Source organism: Paralichthys olivaceus, chromosome 2 (assembly GCF_024713975.1).
Source record: "Paralichthys olivaceus isolate ysfri-2021 chromosome 2, ASM2471397v2, whole genome shotgun sequence".
Taxonomy (NCBI): domain Eukaryota; kingdom Metazoa; phylum Chordata; class Actinopteri; order Pleuronectiformes; family Paralichthyidae; genus Paralichthys; species Paralichthys olivaceus.
The window spans coordinates 21,627,794-21,655,092 of record NC_091094.1 but is presented as its reverse complement, the minus strand read 5'-3'; the positions used below and the strand labels follow the sequence as shown (position 1 = coordinate 21,655,092).

Here is a 27,299-nt window from a genome sequence, read left to right as displayed (position 1 = left end):
TTATAAATTTGACATATAGGTTTTGTGGATTATTTAAAAAGGCATTACACCACATGCCACTGTACATATTAATGAGACAACATACACTAGATCAGTTTTTTTACAGTATTTTATTTTTGTTGGAATGAGGGCTTCTGTTATGTACAATAGAGGACAGAAACTAATTTTACAGAAATTATAAATATACTCCAAGCTGTATGTATTACCACCTGTACTGTGTCCAGTAGATTATATTTCATATTCATGTCCACCCTCTTCCCCCTCCACTCTGCAAGTCAGAAGCAGGTGACGAGTACCTGTGCTGTAAAATCAAGAGGTAACCAATGTGTATGGTGTGCAAGCAGGCTGCCATCCTCATGGCTGACTACGAGTGCTCAATGGGCAGGATAATAAGGAAGGCGGGGAGAGAGAGGATGGGTGGCTGCCTGTGCTGCCGAGCAGCGTGTGGACCATTCTCAGGTGTTCACTCTCGCAGCGATGATGGGACGAAAGCAAGATGAGGTTTGGGAGGAGGAGGGGTTTCAAACATGGGACACAAGGAGCAACAAGACAACACATCTTAAAACCTGAGCCAGTACATGGCACTGCGCATTCTGTTGTAGTCAGGTAGCTGCTCGACAGGGCCTGGAAAAGAGACAAGAGTAGCAGATTATAGAAAATCATCAGAGACCGGCGTCTAATTCTACTGTAAAAAGAACAAACACACAAGGGAACCCACCGACAGCTGCCACAGCAGGACACTTGTCGTACAGGTATTTAGAGCAGATTTCACGAACCATCATGGGGGTCACGGCCTGAAGAGATGGGGAGAAGGTCATAATAAATATTTTAGAGATGGACAAAAAATAGCTTTCTGCTTTAAGTGACAGAACAACTGTTGTAGCATCTACTTCAGAGTATAAACTCACATCAATACGAGCGTCCCACTCAGCCAGAGGAATACGCCGGCCGTAGTTCAGGATGTGTCTGCCAATGTCATCACAAATTGGTGTTGTTCCTAAAAGACAAACATATATGTTGATTTGTGATTCCAATGAGTTTTTATTTGTGTTTGTGTAAATGTAAGACAGATGCATTACGCACCATTGAGCTGTCCAACCAGGCTGGCCTTCAGAGCGTTCTTGCCTCTGGCTACATCACTTTCTGTCACCGTGGTGCACAGGTTCATCCTGCACGGAGCAGAGTAAGGAGGAAATAAGACAAACTACAGTTATGGTGTTCTGAGTGTTTGTGTCGGTCCATTACTGACCAGGCGTTCTGGGACCAGTGCATCATGTCCTCGATGTTGTGTCTATCAGTGACAAAGTGAATGCCCAGCAGGCCGGTGTCGCTGTAGGAGGAGTGAAAGGCCTGGAAGCTGTGACAGATCTTATCCTCCACTGCCAGGCGAGCCAGACGGCTGCTCAGATGCTGCACGTGAGAGAGATGAATAGATGCTTATATTCTATTGTTCTTAAAGTGAGATTATACCACAACACAGTCCTGTAAAAGGTCAGAAACACTGAAGCTGAAATGCTTTAAATGTAGGATGTTTATGACTTTGAAAAAACATTAAGTTTTGTGTTCCATCTTCCTTGTCTGTTAAAGTCCTCATCTCTATATTTCAACCTAGGGTAGTAGCGTACATTCCACATACAAAATTGTTGTATATAAAATGCATTTCATATCTGAAACACACTAAACAACATGTAGAACTATTTTACCCAAGGATCAGTGCTCCATCATTAAACTAGTTTTTTGCCATGTTTCTAGGTCTTGTTCCTCCCGACAGGTCCAGAGGCAGGGGTGAGACCCCTGACCCAGGTTTTTAGAGAGATCTGTGATCTACCCCTCTATCATGGCCACTCAAGACACTAACAACCTCGAGTGGGCAAAGCTTAGAGGGGACACTGCTGAACCAAGAGGATGAATTCCGTTCAGGAGGTATATTTGTTACTGATTTCATCACTGTTTTCTTTTTCTGAGCTGCATAAAGTAACAAGCCTTTACAAAGAAGATTTTACACCAACCTTTCCACCACCATAGGTGAGGTCATAGCTGCCGATGACAGAGTTGGCCACCATGAGAGGCACGATGTCTGGGCTGGCAGCACTGGCTCCCTCCACAGCGATGGCAACATGTGCCAGAGGCAGAGCATCGTCACGCACACGGATCTGAGAAGAGTTGGGAGAGGAACACAAATGATCAAGCCAGTAAATTGACGAACACTACCCATGCTCTATTTTTGATGGAAAATCATAACAAGTAACGACTAACACATAACTTTCAATTGTAAGTTAGAATGGTTAAAATAAAATCTGTATGTGCTACATTCAGTTAGTGATGCAGGGTCTCTTTTGTTGAGCTTGCATTGATATATTAAAATAATTTGGAATTATAATAGTGGAGACAACACTAGGATAAGACACCGTGTAACAAAGCTGACACGTATAATGAATAAAATAAAACAATGAACACATCTCACCTCACTGCCTGTAAATCTGCAGGGCGACAACACAGGGATGGCGTCATCCTCATACTCAAAGGACACTCCGCTGAAGTGAGACTTAGCCAAACTGACCAGCTCATCATGGTTCACACCTGCAAAGGAATCGGAGGAACGCCAAGTCATTCATTGGATCGCAGGTGACCAGAGTATCTCCAGACAGTGTCAGGAGGACCCTGTTACCTCCAGCAGCAGCCAGCACCATGCGAGGAGCCTTGTAGTGACTGTTGATGTAACTCACTAGGTCCTGGCGGGTCAGAGTCCTGGAAGAATTAAATAAAATCGTTACAAATTTACACAAAGGTTAGAATAAAATATTTCATGGAATAAAGTGAAAACAGCATTGCTGTTGTTGCTGTACTACTCCCGAACCTATTATTGCCAACATTACACTGCTCTGTTTTAACAGACAAAGGAGCTTCTGAGGGAATCAGTTCAGAGTTGCCCTGAGATGGTGACTAATGGTAAAATATACAGGTTGTAATGGAGTTGTTCCTGCCTGGCATTGTCTGAAGGTCCCAGCACGGTGTGTCCCAGAGGAGTGCCCTGGAAGGCTGTGGCATGAAGCATGTCCAGACAGACTTCCTGCACATTGCCCTCAACTTCCTCAAGCTCACGCAGCACCACGCTCCTCTGCTGCTCTATCTCTGCCTCATTCAGCGAGCAGCCCTGCACCACCTCTGACAACAACTCCACAGCTGGAAAACAAGAGGAAAAATGTTTTGTTGTTCTTAATGTCTTCTTCTTCTAAACAAGAAGTGCTTGAATTTTATAAGGATGACTTTAAAACTGAGTTGTAAACAGGTCCTGTCACCTTTGGGCAGGTCTTTGGACAGGGTCTTCATGTAGTATGCAGTGTGCTCCCGAGATGTGTATGCACTCAGGTGACCACCCATTGACTCCACCTGCTGCTCCAGGGCTGTCTGAGGGTAGTTCTTTGTTCCCTGGGGAGAGGGGGGAGAAAGAGGACCATTTGCTTAACATGTACACTGTCAACAACCCCAAGGTCAAAACCTAGGATGTAGTTAAACTGTTGTGGAACTGCTGTAAACTACACTTTCAGTAGAAAGAAGCTCTAGACCTGATCAAAACGTTGATTTATGTATTGATAAATCTTTTGAAGGAATAACTAACATATCCATGACGTCATCACATCAGTTTCATTTTGCCAGGTGTCAGACAGTTTCAGCTCTTTATCTCTTTGCTTCTTTCCTACTCTCTGTGCTCAAATATACAGTATTTTAGTTCAGACAAATTGTCGATTAAGCTGTTCTCGTGGACATGTTTCTCTGGTTGTTGTAAGACATTGGAACGAGTGTGATATTACGACTACAAATTCCAATGTTTCAAAGCTGCTGCTCTGCAATGCTAAACTCCTGATCTTGTAAACAAAATCACCACACGTTAGGTAAAGTCAATGGCTGTGATGAGCTTTTGGTATTATTTACTTGTGAAATTATCTCTTGAATAAAAAGTTAGACGCTCCCTCATCCACAGTATACCAGCTGCTGTGCAGTCAACTGGATACAAAGTATAAGTGTTTGTCTGAGGACAGCCCGACCTCTCTTCTGCAGAGAGAAGCTAATGTTAGAAGAGCAGTAAGTAGATATATTTTTAGTACCGACGTGAACACATTTAGATTCATTCCATTTGAATTAGTCTTGTCTTGCTTTTCAGCAGGATGTAGTTCATATTTAAGAGTAATTGATGATGAATGTGAGATGAGTCCAGGCTGTGACTGTGTGTGTGTGTGTGTGTTCGATTAGGCATCGTCATGTAGTTCATTCATAGTTGTACATAGTCAGAGCATCCTGAGGTCCAGTGAACAACTCCTGTGTCAGAGGCCTGTCTAAATCTGCTGACAAAGACACTAAGTCGCCAGCATTGCCTGTAAAAGTCCCCTGATCACAAAAAGAATACCTGTTGAGGCAAATTTAACATTCATATTTTGTTGCAATGTTGTCTATGGGTGAAGAAAGTCTACTAATATCCACCTTGAAAGCCATGTGCTCCAGAAAGAAGCTTGCTCCATTGTTCTTCTCGTTCTCATAGCGACTGCCAGTGCTGATCCATAGACCAACCTGTGACAGAGAAGAGACATGTTCATCTTCAGCTCCCACTGGGCAAGACAGTGAAATAGTGAGTTAACAAAGTGTTATAACCGCCCATTAAATGGTTGTGAATAGACCCTGTTGTGTTGTGATCTTACAGTGCATGTGGCATGTCCAGTCTCCTCAGACGCGATCCTCAAACCATTGTCGAGAGCAGTGAGGTGGGTTTCAGGGGCTCCCACCAGGCTCTGAGCGTAGCTGACCGAGGCCTGGCCACGCCTGAGAGACAGCAATATGGGCTGAAAGGGTAGGGATGCAGAGAAGCAACCATAGTCATTTAAAATTCCTGTTCAAATAAAACTCCCAGTAGAATCAATTACTTATATATTGTACTACACAATCTAAAAGCTTAAGATGTTATTGTGCTCATTAATAAGAGTGCAGATTCACAGTTTTCTCACATGAACCATTGATAACAAGCTGTAATGGGAAACTTATGTTTTGCTGTATCAAGCGTTAAACTCTCGTTTGTCCATTCACATTCAAATCAGGAGAAGAAATGTTTGGCACAGGATTGCATCCTAACTTGAGACTGACACCATATATAGCTGACACACACACACACACACACACACACATAGTTAGGTGAAATTGTGCCCATTTTATCATTAAATTGCACTCTGAGATCAGAGTGTCATTATGGAGCCTTTTGATTCTTTATTCTCGCAGATAATAAATTAGTTCTATGTCTATGATTAAATTGACTGCAACACTTTTTAAATGATGGTCGATCAATAGAAAATCCCTGCAATATGCTGTAACAGACATTGATCCGCTGTTACAGCATATTAAAGGGATTTCTTCACAGTGCATGTTCAGTGTCACAGCTTTCATGTTATTATTACACAAGTACTTCAACAATCAAAGATCGACCAGTATCATTATCTCTTTCCAAAGTCACCGTGCTAACGCTGTTAGCCCGGAAGCTTAGCGGCGGTGTGGGGGGCAAATGAGGGCAAGTGACAAAGCTGACAGCTGCTGACCTTGTGAACGAACCGATGCGAGTGAAACAACGTCACGCTGATATTAACAACACAAATACAAAGTACATGTAACCTATGAAGTGGTTGTAACAACAGGTTCTGGCTCCTACACCAGGTGACCTTGCGTACACTAGTAGCTAACTAATGCTAACCGGTTAGCTAGCACCTATCCGCGTCTGTGCTGCTAAACAACTGGGTTAGCCGGTTAACAACAGCGGAGCCGAAACAAGAGCAGTACACACACACAAGTCATATTCTAAATTCATCTTCTGGTTCTACTTTGATTCAGTACTCACACTGCGCGCCTTGGCGAGGGCTCGACCCACGGTGCTGCCGACTTGGCACAGGGACGACGCCATTTTTCGGAACGGTTACAGGAGGCAGAGTGACTCTTCTTCTCAGTCCCGTGAAAGTGTGCCCCACCTCTGCAGGTGCACACTACCGCCACCAGCTGTTCAATATGCGGTGTTGACGTTGAGCACTAGAGTTTATTTTTTGTTGAGTCAAATGACAAAATAACTGCAATAAAAAAACTACATTGTGACTCTGACATTTCTTATTTACATAATAAAACTGCTTATTGTGATTTTCTCTTTTGGGAGATTTAATTGTTTTACATGAACAGTAAATTAAAATCCGACATGTAGATTCTTCTTTCAGTTTTTTGTAAAGCTCATTAATCATGCATGATATTTATCATTCATTATGTTGTTAACATAGCTCTATCAAGGTTCCTGCAGGTTTCAGAAAGTAAAAATTAAGACTCTTTAAAACCAAAATGAAGGAAATTGAAGATCTATGTCAAGTTTGACAGATATGAAAGAATATCAGCGTCCCAGAATCACTTACACTTTCCTATAATTGAAGATAAGGTAAAGTAAACTAGTAAAGAATAACTGTGGATATGCTATGTTATCTTAAAACACAGACGGAGACTCTAGGTAACCACAGCTCGTTTGTAGATTCAGTTATCAGTTCTATGTTGGCTTTCTTTGTAGTTGTATTACAGCAATCCAACCTAGTTCAAAATATTCTAACATATTTAAGTATTTTGCATAAAATTCAGAAGATTACATTTAAGACCTTTTAAACCCCAGAAGGAACCTTTTTCTAAACCCAATGAATGAACTATTTCATTCAGCAAGTTAGTTGTCCTTTTGCAGGATGTACAGTTATGAACCTACTTGTTTTCAGGCTTTTGTCTTCATGCTGGTTGAACTGCAGGACCTTCTTATCACTGGAAAGATGCTTCTGCAACAACAGACATTAGGATTGTCATATACTGTCTGGACATGGTATGCTGCAGCCATCAGTGACCGGGTGTCACCAGCAGCAGTCAATGTTCCACAAATAATCCGTTCATATACAGTGATTAAGACTCTCAGCTGCAGGTGTCATACATCTTGGTGACCAGCCTCCATCAGTCTCAAGGGCAGTGGACTATAAAGTGGGTCAAGTGCAGGAGACAGTCTGGCTTCAGCTCAGGTTTGTCCCTCACACAGGCACGTGCACAGACACACTTGTCTAATCTGTAAAACAGTAAAACTGTCTTTAAAGTCTCTGTCTGTCTGCTGTATATGTCTGTATCTCTCTCCCCCTCTCGCTTCATTCAACATGACAAACGTCAGTTAACAGCTGGACAAGGCTTTGAAATCATTCATTAGTACAAAACATGTAGGCTGTGATATGCATGGATGCTCTTTGTATGAAAAGGCAAGTGTTTTCAGCGGGTGTCACGCCTAAATGCTCCCCAACCCCCTTTTTTTTTTTATTTAGTTTTTTTGTGTGTAGTAAACGTCGGGCCACGTAATGTTTTCAGCGGCGCTATAATGTTAAGTATTGTTGTTCCTTTTGCACCAAACAATGTAAGGGATTGCACAAACACTGCCATTACCTATTTGTCTGAAGCTGTGGGTCAGAGCAGACCTGCAGGCTGCACAGCTCTGCATGAGAGCTAAATGAAGGAGGAGGAGGGAGGGGCAGAATTCTCACAAGAACTCAAATAAATGCCCGTCAGATATCAAATCACTTTTGGTTGGAATAGATAACAGACAGGGTAATTTTTATTTTTTATATATTGATGAATGAAGAAAAAAGTTGGGCTCCAGCAGAAAGGACACTTAACTCATCCAGGGCAAAATGGCAGGTGCTTGAGCAGCACTAGGGCTCTATGTGCGTACGTGCCTGCCCTCACACCACAGGAAGGGTGGGATATATTTATCTGTAACCTGATGAATAGAAGCTCAGAACTGGTTACTACAATGGGAGGGTGCACCACTATCACACTACTACTTTCTATTTTTTATATTAATAATGTGTTTTTCTGTAAAGCAACTGAGAGTTTAAGGTCTATACATTAGTCTGTACTTAGTTTAGGTTTACTAGCATCAGCCTTCTCATTGGCAGTTTTTAACATTAAATTGACTGACAGCTACAGCACTGGATGATCGTGTGTGGGGGCCATGGTGTAGAAATATTCCTTTAGAAGTTCATCATGTTATTTTTAGATTAGATTAGATTAGATATGCTTTATTCATCCCACAACGGGGAAATGTGCTTATTACAGCAGCAGAAAGAAAGTGCAGTATACACTACAGAAATTAAAGTGGAAAAGGCAAAAACACAAAAAAATATCTGTATATATCTGTGACCTACACAATAAAGTGCTGAGGATAAAAAAAGTGGCATGATATAAAAAGTATTGTAATGTAAAGTGACCATGATATAAGTAATATTGCAAAAGTAAGTAACCATGATATAAGTAATATTGCAAAAGTAAGAAACCATGATATAAATAATATTGCAAAAAGTAAGTGACCATGATATAAATAATATTGCAAGGCATAAATGAAATAAAGTTACTTTACATATTCCAATGTAAAGTGACCGTGATATTCTGCTAAAGAAGCTTTTTGTTTGTCACTGAAATGAGTTTTTCGATATGGTGGTTGGCTTTGACTGCCATGGACCTTTAACCGGATACAGATGCACTCAGATTGTGGAAAAAGATGTACATTTGTTTGTACTTTCGATATTTGTAACCGGAAGAAGATGGTGCGTTCAACTGGAGGAGAGGTCGAAACCTCGCGCCACATCCGGCGTCAGGATTGGTTAGGTTTTGCTATGAAGAGTGCTGATTGGTTGAAGTGAGACTGTCACACAGTGAGCCAATCAGAGGCAGGGTAGGAGCGGGTGTTCGTAAAAGAAAACAGCGGGAGGCGTGATCGTGAGGAGCTGTGTGTCCGGACAAGTTCCTGAGACAACATCAGGAAACACAACCCGAAGAAACACAGCTACGCTGCCACCCCGAACCACAGGTAACACCTACAGTGATTCTGGACGTTGTGTTTGCAGCCAGCTAAGAAGAACGGCTCAGTTCCCTGATAGAATTCAAGCTAACATGCTAACTCTGTAGACTAGTCGCCGAGCTTCACCCTCGTTGGTTAAACCCTCCGCTTCTCTGGTGTTTTGAAAAGTTTCGCTCCTGCCGTGAGAATGTGTGGAAGAACCGCGTGCACTTTGGCTCCGGACGAGGTGAGCCGAGCCTGCTCCTACAGGACCCGGGGAGGGCAGCGCAGACAGCCCCGCTGGAGGGATGGAGATGCTGACAAATACCGACCTTCCTACAACAAGAGCCCCCAGACCATGAACCCCGTCCTGCTGTCCCAGAGGCATTTCGACAAGGTAAGCGCCGGATTACACCACGTGAGTGAGAGACATGAAGTGAAGGACACTAGAGAGAGAGAGGGATCGTGTGAGGGTTTCACACTACATCCTTGATAGATGAGGAGACTAGTGATGTAATCAACCTGTAAAGTCACCGTTGTAATGTATTGATGCTAGTTTTAATGTTAATTCAGGGACATCAACAATGTATAGTATAACCTGCGAGCTAAAAGAAGTCGCCTCATAAATCATTAACACACACCTGTGAGCCATAATCATGCGCAGCACTCACTATGTTTGCATGGACAGCAATATTCCGATTGTTGACCTTATCCTGAATAAGACGTCGTTTTGGTGAGGTTGACATGATTCACTAATAGAACGTACCATAAATATTCCTGTTTACATGTTACAATATCATCCAGAGTCAGATTCAGCTTTACTTCTCCCATAGCACACGTTACAGCCTAACATGGGAGGAAAACGCTGTACTCCAAATGTGAGGGTGCAGGTCACATTTTAAAAGAACCTAAGATACACCCATGTTATAAAAATCATAAAAAGAGCAGCGTTAATAGTCAGTGGTCAGTCAGTGGACATTTAAAATGGAGGTGGGAGGGGTCAGACATTATGTTAGTGGTCTTTCTGACACACCAGCCTGTGTAGATGAAGGCAGAGAGAAACCTGCAGTCTTCTCAACAGCGCTCACTAGTCTGTCCACGGAATCAAATATTTTATTAGCAACTCATATAAACATCAATATTGAAATGTCTTATTCAGAATAAGGTCAATAGTTGGAATATTGTTTTCCATGTAGGCATAGTCACTGTTCTGCCTCAGGATGATAGTATGTACTTACTGCCCTTGATTTCATCGATGCTCATGTTATTGTGTCCACGCCTCGTGTGTGTTGTCAGGATGCTCCTGTGGATGAGTGTGTGTTGGCCTCCATGCGCTGGGGTCTCGTACCTGCTTGGTTCAATCAGGGAGATCCGAGCAAGATGCACTACAACACCAGCAACTGTCGCAGTGAGAGCATACTGGAGAAGAAATCCTACAAGGTGTGTATGGTTAGAGACACTGCAGTGTTCAGCTACTCACCTGTTTACAGGCTTTATGTGTTGTGGGCTTCGGTGCTCTGATCACTCCCCTTTATCTCCAAAGCACCCCCTGAATAACGGACAGCGCTGCGTCATCCTGGCTGATGGGTTTTATGAGTGGAGGCGGGAGGAGAAGAACAAGCAGCCTTTCTTTATCTACTTCCCTCAGACTCCGACAGGATCTAGTCAGGATCAGTGTGACCTCCCGACCTTGGCTCGCAGTGAGGAGACTTCAGAGATGGTATGTTCAGCAGGCGGGTCCCCCCTTGACTTGATCGAGGTTCGCACTGGATTCTCTTCAACAGTATGCAGCTATGGCGGAAATTAAGAATGGCTGAAAATTTCCTGTGTGAGAGAGGGGCCGAGGCAAAAATGCGCATGTGTCCACCAGGTGTTCCTTTAGCACAGAGATTTATGACCAAAGCCTGGTTTAGTTTTAATGTTCGTACGTAGCCATGGACTGAAAAGTCATAAAACAAAAAAAGTCAGTCTCCAATATTTTCAATATGCAAACATTAACCATTTAAACCTTTATGAGACTCTGTCTGTTTGTTCGTTGCTGTGTTGGGCAGGGAGGGGAAGAAGCACCATGTGAATGGACAGGCTGGAAGTTGCTGACTATGGCTGGACTGTTTGACTGCTGGACACCTCCTGGTGGTGAAGAGCCCCTTTATAGTTACAGTATAATCACTGTGGATGCTTCCCCAAACCTGCAAAGTATCCATGATAGGTAAGGACAGTAGATGGGCAGATACACTCCTTCACCGTGAGGTTTTGTTTTCATGCTGGTGTCTGTGTGTCAGCAGACTTTTACACAAAGTGCAGAAGTAGATTTCTGTGAATTTCTCATGGAAACGATTCCAAGATCGTTGAAAAAAATGCCTAGAGGACTAATGTCTAAGTGTGTGTGCGGAATTTGGTGCAGCTTGATTGAATTTAAGAGGACTATTTGGCTTTGGTGGAGTTATGTGTTTACTGAGTGCCATTCTAATTTCATTTGTCTGTGTGAAATTGTAGCTTACTGTGTGCTTGTCTTTTAGGATGCCAGCTATCCTGAACGGCGAAGAGGAAGTGAGAAGATGGCTTGACTTTGGGAAGGTGAAGTCTCTCGACGCCCTAAAACTGCTCAAGTCTAAAAACATTCTGACTTTTCATCCCGTCTCATCACTCGTCAACAATTCGCGCAACAACTCTCCCAAGTGCCTCCAGCCTGTGGATCCAGGCAGTAAAAAGGTCATAGATTTAAACTCATATTATTTTTTGCTCATTTTCTGGGGAAAGTAGAGGTTTCATCTGATAAATCTGACCTTTGACCCATAGGAGACCAAACCCACAGCTAGCAGTCAGAAGATGATGAGCTGGCTGAAGAGCAGCTCAACCTCAAAGAGGAAGGAGTCGGACACTCGTGAGAATGAAGAGCAAGAAAGAAAGAAAGAGACTCAGCAGAAGTCTAAAGGAGGTCTACAGCATAAGAAACAAAGAACCAAGTACTGAAAACTGCATATTTGATAACCATTTAGTTCTCATTGAATCTACGTTACTGTTTTTAAAGGCATGAGAAACATTGTATGTTAAGGTTTTTGCTAATGCTAGTAAATATCTTTAATGTAGTAAATGTGTTTCACAGATATGACTAATAGTTCAGTATTTCATTAATGTCAGAAATAAACAGTGCTTTATTCAAGATTTTTATTACCCTTATTACTTGAAACGCAAAGACATTGAAACAATGTAGATCCTATGCATTTATCATATTAATAATAATTATGATGAATGCCAATAGCCCCCCCGTGTTTTTTTTCCTCTTTTCAAAGTTGTATGTAATCTTTAATGAATTTCAAAGTTTTAACACCAACAGATTGGTTAAGAGATGTCAAGCACTTTAACTGTTCGCCAACACGAGCAAGTCAGATATGGAGATTTACAACACAACCTTTTCAGCTTTCCCCCAACCATGGTCGAGAGGTTTGCAAATATACAAAGTCTTGCAATAGTTGACAGTAAAAAGAAACGTACTAGCTAATAGTACTCGGTTATGAGTGATATTTATACTTGAGAAAACTCTCCTCTCCAGGACCGTCAGGTAGAAGGACATGCTGTCTCGATTTGGTTCATTTCATGTCAAATGTTGTACCAAGAACATAGTAAAAGACAAACCTTCATTTTCTCCAATAGAGGAACAGCAATATGTTAGTGACAGCACTTTACACCAAGGATTCTGGATAAACATGATGTCCTCAGCCTGAGCTACAACTGCAAATGTATTGTGGCTCCAAAATGAGATGAGTGAACAAGTCTTCGGTTACTGTTCAAAAAAAGAAAAAAAATATCTGTACACACGCATCTGATGGATTTTTCATTGAATTGTATATTCAATTCTTTGCCAATGAACTAAAACCAGCAGGAAGCATATCAACGTGATCCACACATGCACTTTGTCACACACTGATCCTTCACCACGTCACAACTCACTCCCTCTTCATGTATCAGTTTAGTTTATAAGCCTGCAGGATGTACAGTGAAAACATGGTGTCAAGTGATTTTGAGTGTGAAAGGAATTTAAGCCACAACACAAACAAGTAAAATGAAAAGGGGGGTAGGCGTGTCCTCTATTCATGCAGCAGTGGTGGGCTGTGAATGTAGGAAAACACACCACAACTGCCCAAGAAGCTTTGATTAAAAAAGAAATAAAAAATGAATTTGTCCAACTTAACTCAAACACAAACATGTATAGATAATGCTTCAATCTACCACTTTAAGTATCCAAATAAAAGCAATTAGAAGCAAAACTGGGTGTGAAAGCAGCGATATACATGGAACAGAAAATGAGATTTAGCCCAAACCACCACCGCTATGACAAGTGTGGAGAGAATGGGAAGTAATCATCATACAAGTAAATGCCATGATGTTTCCTTAACGTGTTCTTTGGGCTAGGAGACTTGTACTTTATAGAAAATGTGTGATTTGTATACATAAGGAGGTGAGTGCAGCATGTTTGTGTGTAGTATACTCTATGAGTGGGATGCTGCTTGTATGTTGGGCAATAGGGATTAACACAGTGGGTCATGGGAAAAGGGATATATAGACAAGGCAAGACAGGGTGGTGAGGGCAATGATGTCCCCCGCAGACCCCCGATGATCCTCAGACTCCTCAGCAGCTGCAAGTCTCCGCCGACGGCTTGGCACGCTCGTTCCTGTCCAGCTTGATTGGCTCTGGGAACTCGTTGTACAACTCAACCTCAGTCTCCTGAAATCAAACAATATGTGTGATTGAGTGAGTGTCTGTCTCAGCTCCTCCTGGCTTCCATGGAAACAAATGATGACAAATGTTATTTCTCAACATTAATGATGAGACTTGGTCAAACTGTCTACTGGAGCCATGTCTCAATTCAGAGGCCGCATCCTTCAGAGGTTGCATTTGAAGACGTGACTAAGCGATCCTCAAATGCCCCTTCAAATGTGGCTGACGAATGCATAATTTCATCTTCCAAAAACAAAGGATCCAACTGGTGGATCCTTCATGGGCCAGGCTATCCCAGGATTCATTGCACTTCAGTGATAAACTGTATTTCAAAATAAGCAATAGTGTCAGAAAGCTATGAGACATTAAACGCTTGCGTATCACACTTCAACTGAACACATGTTGAACAAATTAAGCGGTATTAAAACTTTTTCGTTGTGTCCAACTTAAGCTCTGTTGCTAGGCAAAAGAAATAAGGGCCAGCACGGAAAGCTTTTGTAGACCAGACCATCTCATTTCAGTTCAACCTACCCGGCCCACAAAGACTGCCTCCTTCATGGGCCATGTAGGCTGCATCTTCTGAAGGAAGTGGCCCCTGAATTAGGACACGGCTATGACTTTTCTGCTGACTTCCTGTTACCTGTTTAAGAGCGTTGCGTGCAATAGTCTGGAAGGCCTGCTCCACATTGATTGCCTCCTTGGCGCTTGTTTCGAAATAAGGGATGTTGTTCTTGCTCTGACACCAAGCCTGTGCCCTCTTGGTTGTTACCTGAAGCACAAAAGAGCAGAAGTTACAAGCAGAATCACGAGAGAAATAAGAATGACTCTTTTATCTGAGCTTTTTCAGTACTGTCCCATTACTCTGGAGTCTGAAGTCCCAGTTGTTGCTAACCTCAACTACACATTTGCTTGAAAAAACAAACATTGCAAAACATTGATAATAGATATAAACCTGGTGCTTTGGACCCACCTGTCTGTTCTCCAAGTCAATCTTGTTGCCCAGTACCACAAAGGGGAAGTTCTCAGGGTCTCGAGGGCTGGCCTGAATCAAGAACTCGTCCCTCCAGCTGTCAAGGGTCTTGAAGGTGTTGGGTGCAGTCACGTCAAACACCAGGACGCAGCAGTCTGCTCCACGGTAGAACGCAACACCTAAGGACTGGAACCTCTCCTGACCTGCTGTGTCCCAGATCTAAGATACACAAAGTGAGAGACACAGAGTGGAGAAAAGTAAGTAAGAAGGAAAACAAACACATGGACAAAATAATCTGACCACTGAAAGTCATTAAGGCAATCTCTTTGATTTTGGTGTTTAAATAGTTAACTTTAACCAGATCTGCCTCATTACCTTTGTTTAAACCATCTAAATTAAAAGTATGTAGAGGATAAGTTTATTGACCACTGATTGAATTTTGTTGTCTGCAGTATTAAAAATAATTTGTTGATCTGACATCACTGGTAATGGTGCTGTTTGCAAGAAGAAATAAAATGGACTCAGCTTTATAGCCACTTACTCTGTCAACTTATTGGTTTATGTATCAAATAAAAATGTGATTATAAGCCAGAGTATAGAGACCAATGACAAATCTCTTAATTAAGATATGCTTAACTCTGACTTTGAGTCGACTCACCCAGTGTTTAATTTACAAAAGTAAAGGATGGACGCACATTCTCTCACTAACCTCCAAACTTTAGTTTTGAGTAAATACAGCTGTGATTGCGAAATGACTGGAGTTGTGAAATTATACATCTAAAGATAAGGCTTGAGACTTGTTTTCATTAATAAATACAAAAGACGGTTGACCATTAGTTGTGTCTAATAAATTTGAGGCTATAAATTGAATATTTAAATAGAAAACTTTTATAAAAAACTCAAAGAAATAATGAATTTTCTGATTGATAAACCATAAAAAGTCCATCACAATGTGAATAAGCATGTTTTTTAAGTTTCACAACATTTTGAGCCTTATAGCATACTCTTTAAGTTTTAAAAGTAATAATAGCGTTTCAGTGAGAAGACACCATCTCAGTGTGACATTCCTAAGAGAACTATTTCTTCAGTACCTGCATTGTGACAAGTCTGTCGTCCACCATGACTTCTTTTGTGAGGAAATCTGCTCCTATTGTGGCTTTGTACTGGTTACTGAACTTCTTATTCACATACTGGTTCATCAATGAGGTCTTTCCAACTCTAGAGAGAAAAACAATCACAAGACAACATTCAGAAACAAGTGAAACAGAAAATGTCACCAGTATGATTGAGCGGTGAATCACACACAATTAAGTGTTTTGCAATCATGTGATATTCAATACCCTGACAAATGTTTTATATTTACAGAGAGTTGCCTGATGTTGTTCATTTAGAGTTGAAGCTAATGTTCAATACCACTCACCCAGAGTCTCCGAGGATGATGACTTTGAGTAGAACTTTCTTCCTTGACGTCATTGTGCCACAGCTGTAAACGACAACAACACAGGTTATGGGGGAAATTAGAGAGCTCCTAACAGAAGCAGACATATGCTAGAATTGCTACAGAGAGGAACACAGCTTTGTCCCAATGATGACCATCTTGATATGAGCAAACAGCTTTTACTGAAAGATGATAGGGTCTGTGAGCTTCTCAAAATACACTCCAAAGAAATGGACAAGTTCTTGGAAAGGAAACCAAGTACAAAGTCTGCTACACCAGAGTTTCCTTCACTTCAGAAACAAAGAAAAATAAAAGAATGGACCGAACTGTACCATGAGGAACTACATGCAATTATTAAAACAAAAAAACAATGCACCACACCCTTTTATTTATTTTTCAAAATGCTGGACAATTGAGTGCTAGGGTTGTTTAGATAAATCTGCTGTATGGTCACTCCAACTGTTTGCTTTCGTTTTACTATAAAACACTGATTTTGTGATATCAATGTTTCTGACAAACCATTCAATGGAAACAAATGTACTGTTTCATTACCAACTTGCAAAGTTTGGAGATTTATTAATCTGAACATTATAATATTTTAGAAATTGGAACACAGACACACAGAGACTCGGTTTGTCCAAAATATACTGAATTGGACCATTGATTTTTAAATAATTAGCCTAAATAGTAAACTCTACTCTGCGAGCCACGAGTCACACTGTATTTATTATCTTCCCAGACCTTACAGATTCACTGTGAATATCCTCACACTGCAAATATTTCTTCCTGTCTTTACACTGTATATAGTGGTTTAATTATCACATTCATATGTTTCTATATTTCTATACATTTTTTAATATTCCTTACATTTAAGTATTGCATGTTACTTATTACTTGCTGATGTCTTTTTGACTCTTGCTGCTCTAACACTGCAAATTTCCCCATTGTGGCACCAATAAAGGTATTGTGTCACATTTCATTGACACATGATCATCAGCTCATCAGATTTGATTATTTCCACTAAACTACCTGTGGTTTGGGGGAACGTTCCCCTTTTCTTATCTTCTTATATTTAGAGATGTCTGACATGCACCAACAACACCAAAACAAATTCCATGTATGTGTAAACTTACTTGGCAATAAAAGCTTTTCTGATTCTGAGTAATTCTAAGATTTTTTCATAACGATTCTGGAAAATGATTCAAAGGTTATGAAACATGTTACTTTCCGGGTAGTTTTCATAAAAGTTCCCACAAAGTAACTATGCAGTAACTTCCGAAGAAACTTCCGACCTCCTGTTAGCCTGCACTTTCAACGCTGTATGAATGTAACTAGCAGCCACAACGTGGTCTAGTGTGTAACCTGTGTGGTTGTATCGTTCTCTAAAAGGTCTCTCCGTCTTACAGATTTTTACTAAAACTGAAAAATAAATAGCTACATCTTATTTGTTAAATTTGGTTTAACAGATGCTCATAAATTAGAACTCAGCTAAGCCTAATGTTATATCTGCTTCCTCCATTTGACTGACCTCTATTTCCTTGATATCCAAGATCCATAACAAACATCTCCCCGTCAATCACATATTTGTTATCTAATGACGTAGATCTTCAGACGCACATCATATTTTTGGGTTGTAGCTGATCAACCATTATCATCCTTGCGCATGCTCAAGACATCGAGTGTGTTTGTAATCATAAACAACCTCATACAGCTGAAAAGACCGAAGTCCAAACTCTTTAACCAAGGGGCTTTACAACATCACTATGATCGGGTTGAACCGTGGAGAGAGAATTAATGAGAAAACAATCTTATCCTCGCATCACGTTTAGTTTGAATCCATGTCATTTGTATTATGAGTGAAAAGAGGTGAGAAGAGGCGAAGAGCTGTCGGTGCGGCTCTCATAATCTGCACCCCATGACACTGTGTCAGGGACTGGTCACATGGTTTAAAACACAGGACTAACGGAACCATGACTTGGCAAGCATGATTAGCACAACGAGGACATTAGTGGGATTCAACACATACAACACAACCAATCTGTCGACTGGGAATATTTACATTGACTAAAGCAGCACACAGTCCTGCCTCAATATTTAGCCACAGGACCATAAATGCATCAAAAACACTTACGAAGGGTTAACGTGGGAGAAGAGGTGAAAAGCAATTGGTGGGAAAAGTTAAAGGTAGCTGGGAGAAAGGGTAACATCAGAAGTACAAATGATCTTTTGGGCAAAAATCGTTTCTATTACCTCGACCACAAAAAAACTACCACATCCAGTGACACTTCTGATTTAAGCTAACATTTAGTTAGCTAACCAGGGTGTATTAACAAATGTGAAACAATATCATTAACACGTTTTGTTCTGTAAAACCAACAACTAATATCAACACAAACCAACCTGGCCGATGATCCTGTGGTGAAAAAAAAAATCAAACCTGGACTTTTCCTCTGCCGCGGTTTGGGGCGCTAGCTAACGCTCAGGCTAGCTAACTAGCTAACAGCGGCTACAAATGTCTGCCGTGAACAAAACAACGCGTTTACGGCGTCGACAGCTAAATGATCTCGGACAGCTACACTTGCAGCTAACTCTGCTCGTCAAAATCAACCCTGCCGCTGCCGATGCTCGTCTCCCTTTGTGCTGTGGAGGAGATTTGGCGAGACGGTCTACGTCGCCCTGGCTCTCGTTGACGCTTGCTTTTTCCCCGTCCAGCTAACGCGCTAACAGCTAGCCTAGCTCGGTGCACTTCCTCCAAAACAAGCTGTGTCGGTGAGCGCTGACGTCACGTGCAGGACACGCCTGGCTGCTCAGGAGAAGTCACACATTCACTGGATTAGAGTTTCTACATGTCACTGCAAACATGCATGATCACACGGCACATGCACCGCATGCACGCCATGCTTCTGTTACTTGATGAATCACCATTCACATGCAATTTGTGTAACAATGCTGTTTTTGTTCATCATCACATTCCTTTATAATCATGTGCAATACTTTCAACTGATTTCAATATCATGTGCAATATTTCAATTTCAATATCATATTACTTACTGCTTTGTCATTTATTTTATACTTATTTATTTAATTTACAATACACTTATATTTTTATCTTTACTTGTATTTTCACTTTTATTCTGTGATTTATTTATGAAATAGAAATGTTGTAATGTAAAATAACTGTCTTTTAATGTTACCTTGTTGTTATTGTTTTACCATGTCAAGAGTCTTTGAGTACCTTAACAAGGTACTTAACATGGTAAAATATTGTTTTCTTTTTTTTTTTTACTTAAGAATTGTGTGCTTTACTTGTTACATGCTTCCCTCTTACCCCGCTGCTGGGATTGGTTCCTCACTGTGGTCCGTCACATGTTTCCAACACATGTCTATATAACTTTGCTGTCTGCCAGTGGTGCCACTCGAGAGGTCACCTCATGGCGCCATGCTCTTACTTCACACTGCTCTCTGATCAGTGAGAGCCAGAGCTCTGAGGTATCAATGCATCAGCAGCTCTCGTGTCCTTTTTTTGACCAGTTTACAGTAGCTAGACATCTGATGATGACCAATAAATATCTGGATGACTTAGATTATGTTCTCTCTATTTAATTTTTTTATTACATTTTATTGTTATTTTATGAAAACATTTGTTGCTGGCAGCTTTTTTGGCCTCCACGTTGTGATTTCAGTGGAACTAAATTCCACATCTAAGGAATTTTGCAGATCCATTGGACAATAATCATATAATCTATTCCATTCTGTTCTGTTCTAAACAGTTGTTTTCTCTGATGGAAAACCAGCCCCAGCCCCTGCAGGACACCATCAAAGCACTGGGCCTTCCTGCAGCAGTAAGACTACACAACCAGCTCGGCATCCAGTAAAACAACATTCACCACCACTGGACTGCACTTTAACATTCATCTGTCTGTGCAATATAAACGGTTTATGTGCAATTCATTCACTGTGAATATCCTCACACTGCCAATAAATATTATTGTCTTTACACTATATATAGTGGTTTAATTATCACATTCATATGTTTCTATATTTCTATACATTTTTTAATATTCCTTACATTTAAGTATTGCATGTTACTTATTACTTGCTGATGTCTTTTTGACTCTTTTTGCTGCTGTAACACTGCAAATTTCCCCATTGTGGCACCAATAAAGGTATTGTGTCACATTTCATTGACACATGATCATCAGCTCATCAGATTTGATTATTTCCACTAAACTACCTGTGGTTTGGGGGAACGTTCCCCTTTTCTTATCTTCTTATATTTAGAGATGTCTGACATGCACCAACAACACCAAAACAAATTCCATGTATGTGTAAACTTACTTGGCAATAAAAGCTTTTCTGATTCTGAGTAATTCTAAGATTTTTTCATAACGATTCTGGAAAATGATTCAAAGGTTATGAAACGTGTTACTTTCTGGGTAGTTTTCATAAAAGTTCTCACAAAGTAACTATGCAGTAACTTCCAATGAAACTTCCGACCTCCTGTTAGCCTGCACTTTCAACGCTGTATGAATGTAACTAGCAGCCACAACGTGGTCTAGTGTGAAACCTGTGTGGTTGTATCGTTCTCTAAAAGGTCTCTCCGTCGAGACCACACCACTGCTGCCGAAACCCGGGATCGAACCAGGGACCTTTAGATCTTCAGTCTAACGCTCTCCCAACTGAGCTATTTCGGCTAGCTGGCACATTCGTCACATGAAGACACTATTTGAAGACACTTGAAATATAAACTTGACCTATGTGTGAGATGTCACCTGATCTTAAGTGCATTTTGTCGATTTATCAAACATATGCGTCAAATTACGAGAGCACCATCATCAGGCCGCGAGACGTCATTATGACAGACCTTGCAGATATTCAACACGGAGCAGAACACAGAGGAAAACCCTTCACGGTTTTATTTTTAAATAATCCTCATAAATCTGGAGTGATCGTTCTCTGATTTCACAATCGCTTCGGACGCAAGCCGCGTTGTGAAGACCCCGCCGTGACGTCATCACGTCGAACTGAGAGACGCGTCATCGTTTCTGATGTAGAGCAGCGCGGCGGCCTTTCTTTGCTGCTCTACGTTCCCCCTCGGCCTTTTCCGCCCTTATCCCGGCATTCAGCTCTTAATTCATTTCCACCATGACTCTGAAGGCGCCTCTGCTCGCCGCCTGCCTGCTGCTGGTAGCCGCTGTGAGCTCGGGGGTTTCAGCGGAAGGTTTGGTGAACGAGGAGGTGAAGAGGACCGTGGACCTGAGCTCCCATCTGGCCAAGATCACCGCGGAGATCGCGCTGTCCAACCACGGACACACCGGGGTCCAGAGCTTCATCTTGGCGGTGGAGGCGGACCTGGCCCCGCACCTTGCTTACATCGGAGCCTCGGTGAGACAAACGTCAATGAATGAGATGAAACAGCGCATGCACATCTGTAGCCTGCAGCCGGCTAGCAACTTCACCCAGTTAGCTAGTCTGTATGATGCTACATGTACTTGTTCGCTAAGTCTGCAGCTCTCACGTGTTTCATTGTGCGTAACAACAGCAATAGTGCAGTGGTGAATAAACCCAATTGCTTTCTGCATCGGATCACAGTCGCTGTGTGCTACGAGTCATTGTGAGCGAGCTGTGTTAGCAAACAGCCACTCTTAGCCACCGTTAGCTTCAGCTTATAGACGTTTGCTCGCTAAGTGCCTGACATTCACATCAGCTGAGGTTCTATCAGCAGTAATTCACGTGTACGAGCAGCTCAGGCTACACGAGACTCATTCATTAATGTTAGCTGAGGATGTGGTTTGGAAAACGTTGACTTCCGCAGCGCTGCACGCTCTCTCAGTGGCTGAATGACACGTATGCGCTGCACAGCTTACTTCCGTGTGTGACTGCGCAGGTCTGCCCCCTTAAAGAATGAAACTTGTCTGCAAACAGGATAACATGCTACTTATATTTACATAAAGGGAGTGATATGTATTGAATCATCCAGTAAATCATCCACAATTCATGTATTTTGTCTGCAAGTGTTTCAATGTTATGGAGAATATGCTCAAACCGCTATGTCTGCACAGGTGAAGGGTGATGAAGAGGAGGATGGCATGCTCGACCTGCAGCAGACATCAATTCAGGGCCAAAGGTAAGAGATCACACATTCATTCTCATCAAAGCAGATTATTTTGCTTTCTTGTTTTTTAACATTTGGTTTGTTAGAAGTTGATTTAATTGTGTCAAATTGAAGGTCATACTATAAAAATGAATTTTAATACCAAGGGAATGCTCTTCAATATCCTGTTCCTCTTTCCTTCAGATGAGGATATACAACTTCATTCTTTATAAACATATGGAAGTATATTGTTCTCCCACTGGTCAAAATATCACAACACAAACCTTGTAAATCACCTTTCTATTAGTTGTAGATTGAATTTTCATTTCTAACTGCTTATTAGTGGATTATTTATCTCAATTAACAGACTCTGCATGTTAATATGCAAAAGTTGATGGCAAGGGACAAGGTTTTAATGCTTGAAGCCTTCTAGTTTCCATTTCTAGCTTTACCAATCATGTCTGAGCTTTGGTTGCCTGATGGTAAACAGTTGATGTTGAGAGCAAAACAGGTGGAAAATGTTGACCGAAATGCATTGGCTATTAGTTTTTTTTATTGATCTGCATTCATAAGCAGATAGCTGGTAAAATACATGAGCCAAAATGGTAGAGAAACATTTGACCCTTGTAATTAAAGAAACTAGTCGGACTGTAAACAGTGTACGACAAATGGAAGATGGAGTCTCAGCCTGGTTCACTACTGTCTTCACAGGAAGCCCCAAAATATTTTGAGTGTTTCCTGAAGTGGCTAATTTGTCGTCAGACGATAGCCAGCGGGCTCAGAGATTGACTGATTATTAACCACCAACCGACAAGATAAAAAGTTTTGAACAAGGGTTTGATTTTAACATGTACTAGCAGCAGCATAAACATAGAAAATGATGATTCACTCATTACACACTTGCAGCACTGCTCTTCTCCTGCTCTCTCACTCACCAGCACACACACACAGACCCATATGTCACAGTCAGGATCAATCCAGTCCCTCCAGTGGAAACATGGTTTAAAGTTTTTAACATCTTAGGCAGGCGGACGTCTGCATAACTTTCTGCTGTAGCTGCACATGTTCCCACAGCTATGATGGGCATGTGGTCACCGACAGGCCGACCTCGCCTACTCAGTCTTCAGAAAGCTTTTGTGCTTTTTTTAACAGATTAACCTACAGTATTAATTTGTCAAAATTCTTATCAACTGGTCAATGTAAAACATTTCACTCATCAACTTGTCAGGTCATTGAAATGGCTCATTAATAAATATTTAGGTTGTTTATTACTGCATGGTTTCAGTGCTAGAACTCCCTTTCTATTAATGAATGACTTCCTGAAAACAAACAGCGGCAGCATGAACACCATCTTAAAATTGTTCCTAATCCATGCTTCTCTCTGTCCTCTGTTCCTGTGCAGTGGGGAGTTTTACAGAGTGCAGCTGCCCTCCAATCTGCCAGCTGGTGCTCAGCTGATGGTGAAGGTGGAAATGACATTTAGCCATGTACTGAAGCCCTTTCCCACACACATCACACAAGCTGAGCGCCAGCTGGTGGTGTTTCAGGGAAACCACTACCTGTACTCACCATACCCCACCCGCAGCCAGACCACACGTGTCCGCCTGGCCTCCAAAACGGCCGAGACCTACACCAAGCTCGGCAACCCCACCAAGACCGATGAGTTTATTGAGTACGGACCCTTCCGTGATGTGGCCCCATTCAGTGAGGTACGGCTCCTACAAAATGTTTTCAAGTTTTAAATGAAACTTTGAGGAAGAGTACTGCAACATTCTGTGCTGTGTGTGTTCTTAACTGTTCAGGACGCGATGAAAATCCATTTCGAAAACAACACACCCTTCCTCACCATCAGCAGCATCACCCGCATTATTGAGGTTTCTCACTGGGGCAACATTGCTGTGGAGGAGACAGTCGACCTGAGGCACACAGGAGCCGTCCTGAAGGGCCCGTTCTCACGTTACGATTACCAGCGTCAGTCAGACAGTGGCATCTCATCTGTCAAATCCTTCAAGGTGCTCTATAAAACACAAACGTCGTCTGACTGTTTTTTTTTTTTTACCGTTAAGGTGATGATGATGATGATAATGAATGTGTCTTTTCTCCTCAGACTATCCTCCCCGCCTCAGCCCAGGATGTCTACTACAGAGATGAAATCGGGAACATCTCCACCTCCCACCTTCAGGTTCTGGACGACTCAGTAGAGGTAGAAGTCAGGCCTCGTTTCCCCCTGTTTGGAGGCTGGAAGACTCACTACATCATCGGCTACAATCTGCCCAGCTACGAGTACCTCTACACCCTGGGTGAGTTGATTGATTAGCCCAGCGAAAACTTCCTTCACATTTTCTAGGGACTCAGAGGAATACACCAGCGCTGAAATAGAATCATAATAACTGAATCTAAGGGTTGTGTTGCAAATGTGTCGCATCATTATGTCTCCTAGGTGACCAATATGCACTGAAGATGCGACTAGTTGATCATGTGTACGATGACCAGGTCATCGACTCCATGACTGTGAAAATCATCCTTCCAGAGGGAGCAAGGTCAGTGTTTGTCAGAAAATCTACAGAAACACCAAGTTGAGTCGTAATTTTTGCATCAATGTTTATTCTGTCTCATCCAACTAGGAACATCCATGTGGACACACCTTACAAAATTGATCGTATGCCAAACCAGCTGCATTATACATATCTTGATACCTTTGGCCGACCTGTGCTGGTCGCCAGCAAGAACAACCTGGTGGAGCAGCACATTCAGGATGTTGTGGTAAGGCCAACATAACGTGTGAATTTTGTGCAGCATGTTTAACCAGGATGTGCCTGGAAAATAATGATTGTTATGAACATGTCCAGGCATTCAGAGCAGGTCTTTATCATCATATTCTGAAAAGTTATGTAAATAAATCAGTACACCTTGTGGAGGGAGGCCCATGAGAACAACAAAATGAACAGTCTGCTTTTTGTCTGTGGTCGCAGTGGTACTGCAGCCTCTGTGGGCTGTATGTGTGAATATCAATGCTTTAATCTGTATGCAATCTTTAAGGCTTCATTGTTATAATTAATGGGAAACACTGCACTGGGAGAAGATATTCATATCGAAACTAATAATGAACTTCCCTTGTGTTGCCAGGTTCATTATAACTTCAATAAGATCCTGATGCTGCAGGAGCCTCTGTTGGTTGTCGGGGCCTTTTACATTCTCTTCTTCACTGTCATCATCTATGTCCGCCTTGACTTTGCCATCACAAAGGTGAGCAGGTGGTCTCTTGTGGCCTCTGTCTGCGTCCACCGTTTATATATAATTCACTCACATGGGCTATAAGTAGGTTTTTTGTTTTTAATCTATTGTTCTTTGTTCAGGACCCTGCTGCTGAAGTACGCATGAAGGTGGCCTCCATCACAGAGCAGGTGCTGACTCTGGTTAACAAACGTCTGGGTCTGTACAGACACATGGACGAGGTGGTCAACCGCTACAAGCAGTCCCGCGACACCGGGGCGCTCAACAGTGGCCGGAAGACGCTGGAGGCCGACCACCGCGCTCTCACCAACGAAATCAGCTCGCTGCAGGCCCGGCTCAAAGCCGAGGGCTCCGACTTGGCTGATAAGGTTAATGACGGTTGTGTGTGTGTGTGAGAAATTGTGTAAGTTACATAAAATGTGTGTGTGGCCAGGTTTAATCGCCTCTTTTGTGTCCTCAGGTTGGCGAGGTGCAGAAGCTAGATGGCCAGGTGAAGGAGCTGGTGTGTCGCTCCTGCCAGGAGGCGGAGCGGCTGGTGGCGGGTAAGGTCAAGAAGGAGGCCTACATCGAGAGCGAGAAGACTCTGACCAGCAGGAGACAGGAGCTTGTCAGTCGCATTGACAGTCTGTTGGATGCCCTCTAAACTACTCCTGCCACACAAAATCACATACACACACACACACCAACACCCACCACTGCTACACCATACAACCTACTGTTTGTATGTATAAGAATTAAAAGAAATGTGACACAAATGCTTAAACCTTTTTTACTATCGTTGAATCCAGACATGGACTTTTTTACATCTCATATTCCAGTAGTGATGGGTTTATCCAAACACATGTGTCCTTGTGCCTTGTGATAAACCGGAGGTCACTGCATGCTCTGTTCTACAGCAGCTACATCACAACTTCTTTGGTTCTGTTTGTGTCTGCTACACTTGTCATCGTTTGCTCAGTCTGACTCTTCATTCGTTTTCTTTTTCAAATCTGGACTCTGTATTTTTTTTTTTTTTTCCATTAAAGTGTGTACGGTTAAGGGATTCTTTTTCAATTAATAGCTCAAGGGCCCAAGTGTTTTCAGTCTCATGTCTTTACTCAGATATATTGTATTCTAAGACTGAATCCTCTCTGGCTCTTAAGGTGAATGAAGGTGATAGTCTTCTCCAATCTTAGCTCTCTTGCACTTACAACCTTTTTCTACTTGCCCCACACTGAAGTTTATATTTGGGGAAAACAAATGTTAAAGCTCTGATTTAAGCGACATCCCAAATGCTTGTTTTTGAAATTCCTCTGTCATTTTTTCTATATTTTGTATGATTTTTTTCTTTGTAAGTGGTCATTTGTTTCCCATGAGATTAGTGAACATGAGATTAGGTTGTATGTGAGGAAAGACATGAGAAATGCGACACAGATGTTTGTGAAATGGGCAATGAAACGGAATGTCAAATTTGAAATAAAATGTGGAGAAAGTTTAATTGTTATTGTGATGACACAGCTGGTGTATAAAAATGGATGATGGAGTTTTGTTTGGTTTTATTGACTGCTGTATTAGTTCATTTGGAGAAGCAGTAACACTGGTTCAACAAAGGAGGGCGCACTTGTATCAAAAACCACCACGAGATTTTGATGGAGGACTATTTTCCTCCTAAAGTTTTACTCTGTATTTGTACTATTTTCCATGCCATTGAAAAACGGATACAAATGAAACCATCATACTAACCACCAAATATAAAATAAGGCCACACGCTAACTGTGACTGGTGCCCATTTTAAAACTGGCACCTCAGAGGGAATTTCCAGCACATTGTTGTCTTCCTTGTTCCAGAGAAACCCCACCTATCACCATCTCCCTCCCTAGTCAGTGGAGCAGCCGACCTGCCTCGATTACAGTCTGAGCCCAGGACAAACTCGAGGGTCAGTCTGAGGTCGCCACTTTCCCTCTGAGGTCACCAGGGGTCCTGGCAGGTCATTTCCTG

At 41.9% G+C, this 27,299-nt stretch overlaps 4 protein-coding genes and 1 non-coding gene across 6 annotated transcripts; 2 read left to right on the top strand and 3 right to left on the bottom strand.

Annotated features, from left to right (window-relative positions):
- Nucleotides 1-91: 91 nt before the first annotated feature.
- Nucleotides 92-6,870, bottom strand: uqcrc1 (ubiquinol-cytochrome c reductase core protein 1). Its single transcript, XM_020087123.2, has 14 exons — nt 6,764-6,870; nt 5,876-6,060; nt 4,695-4,835; nt 4,480-4,566; nt 3,300-3,429; nt 2,985-3,183; nt 2,669-2,748; nt 2,465-2,580; nt 2,010-2,153; nt 1,250-1,410; nt 1,084-1,169; nt 909-997; nt 719-794; nt 92-624 (listed from the first exon to the last, which is right to left on the bottom strand). The coding sequence occupies exons 2-14, from the start codon at nt 5,936-5,938 to the stop codon at nt 560-562; spliced, it is 1,437 nt and encodes a 478-aa protein (XP_019942682.1). The 5' UTR covers nt 5,939-6,060; nt 6,764-6,870; the 3' UTR covers nt 92-559.
- Nucleotides 6,871-8,709: 1,839 nt separating this feature from the next.
- Nucleotides 8,710-12,031, top strand: hmces (5-hydroxymethylcytosine binding, ES cell specific). Of its 2 annotated transcripts, XM_020086738.2 has the most exons (7): nt 8,710-8,896; nt 9,056-9,263; nt 10,163-10,306; nt 10,410-10,586; nt 10,918-11,075; nt 11,386-11,578; nt 11,666-12,031. In XM_020086738.2, exons 2-7 carry the CDS (start codon nt 9,075-9,077, stop codon nt 11,837-11,839), a joined length of 1,035 nt encoding a protein of 344 aa, XP_019942297.2. In that variant the 5' UTR covers nt 8,710-8,896; nt 9,056-9,074; the 3' UTR covers nt 11,840-12,031. The 2 variants fall into 2 exon arrangements, with proteins under 2 accessions (XP_019942297.2, XP_019942296.2); XM_020086737.2 differs by having other exon boundaries at nt 8,745-9,263.
- rab7a (RAB7a, member RAS oncogene family) lies at nt 12,021-18,936 on the bottom strand. Its single transcript, XM_020086739.2, has 6 exons — nt 18,395-18,936; nt 15,977-16,039; nt 15,648-15,774; nt 14,557-14,775; nt 14,227-14,355; nt 12,021-13,592 (listed from the first exon to the last, which is right to left on the bottom strand). The coding sequence occupies exons 2-6, from the start codon at nt 16,027-16,029 to the stop codon at nt 13,497-13,499; spliced, it is 624 nt and encodes a 207-aa protein (XP_019942298.1). The 5' UTR covers nt 16,030-16,039; nt 18,395-18,936; the 3' UTR covers nt 12,021-13,496.
- Nucleotides 18,937-20,536: 1,600 nt separating this feature from the next.
- rpn1 (ribophorin I) lies at nt 20,537-26,799 on the top strand. The gene is made up of 10 exons (XM_020086857.2): nt 20,537-21,379; nt 22,057-22,121; nt 23,491-23,797; nt 23,891-24,100; nt 24,196-24,388; nt 24,529-24,628; nt 24,713-24,851; nt 25,215-25,334; nt 25,445-25,690; nt 25,783-26,799. The coding sequence occupies exons 1-10, from the start codon at nt 21,140-21,142 to the stop codon at nt 25,963-25,965; spliced, it is 1,803 nt and encodes a 600-aa protein (XP_019942416.1). The 5' UTR covers nt 20,537-21,139; the 3' UTR covers nt 25,966-26,799.
- Nucleotides 20,616-20,688, bottom strand: trnaf-gaa (transfer RNA phenylalanine (anticodon GAA)). The gene has a single exon. It is a non-coding gene; the product is annotated as a tRNA-Phe (tRNA).
- Nucleotides 26,800-27,299: the final 500 nt, after the last annotated feature.

Excerpts from the sequence above, each read along its gene's own strand:
- uqcrc1 (XM_020087123.2), bottom strand. The coding sequence starts at position 5,938 with ATGGCGTCGTCCCTGTGCCAAGTCGGCAGCACCGTGGGTCGAGCCCTC. Across the intron at positions 795-908 it reads AGTGGGACGCTCGTATTGAT|GCCGTGACCCCCATGATGGT; the intron begins GTGAGTTTATAC and ends CCATCTCTTCAG. Across the intron at positions 625-718 it reads TCCTGCTGTGGCAGCTGTCG|GCCCTGTCGAGCAGCTACCT; the intron begins GTGGGTTCCCTT and ends TCTCTTTTCCAG.
- hmces (XM_020086738.2), top strand. The coding sequence starts at position 9,075 with ATGTGTGGAAGAACCGCGTGCACTTTGGCTCCGGACGAGGTGAGCCGA. Across the intron at positions 10,587-10,917 it reads GTGAGGAGACTTCAGAGATG|GGAGGGGAAGAAGCACCATG; the intron begins GTATGTTCAGCA and ends TGTGTTGGGCAG. Across the intron at positions 11,076-11,385 it reads CTGCAAAGTATCCATGATAG|GATGCCAGCTATCCTGAACG; the intron begins GTAAGGACAGTA and ends CTTGTCTTTTAG.
- rab7a (XM_020086739.2), bottom strand. The coding sequence starts at position 16,029 with ATGACGTCAAGGAAGAAAGTTCTACTCAAAGTCATCATCCTCGGAGAC. Across the intron at positions 14,356-14,556 it reads TTGACTTGGAGAACAGACAG|GTAACAACCAAGAGGGCACA; the intron begins GTGGGTCCAAAG and ends TTTGTGCTTCAG. Across the intron at positions 13,593-14,226 it reads CACGCAACGCTCTTAAACAG|GAGACTGAGGTTGAGTTGTA; the intron begins GTAACAGGAAGT and ends GTTTGATTTCAG.
- rpn1 (XM_020086857.2), top strand. The coding sequence starts at position 21,140 with ATGACTCTGAAGGCGCCTCTGCTCGCCGCCTGCCTGCTGCTGGTAGCC. Across the intron at positions 21,380-22,056 it reads TTGCTTACATCGGAGCCTCG|GTGAAGGGTGATGAAGAGGA; the intron begins GTGAGACAAACG and ends ATGTCTGCACAG. Across the intron at positions 24,852-25,214 it reads AGCACATTCAGGATGTTGTG|GTTCATTATAACTTCAATAA; the intron begins GTAAGGCCAACA and ends TTGTGTTGCCAG.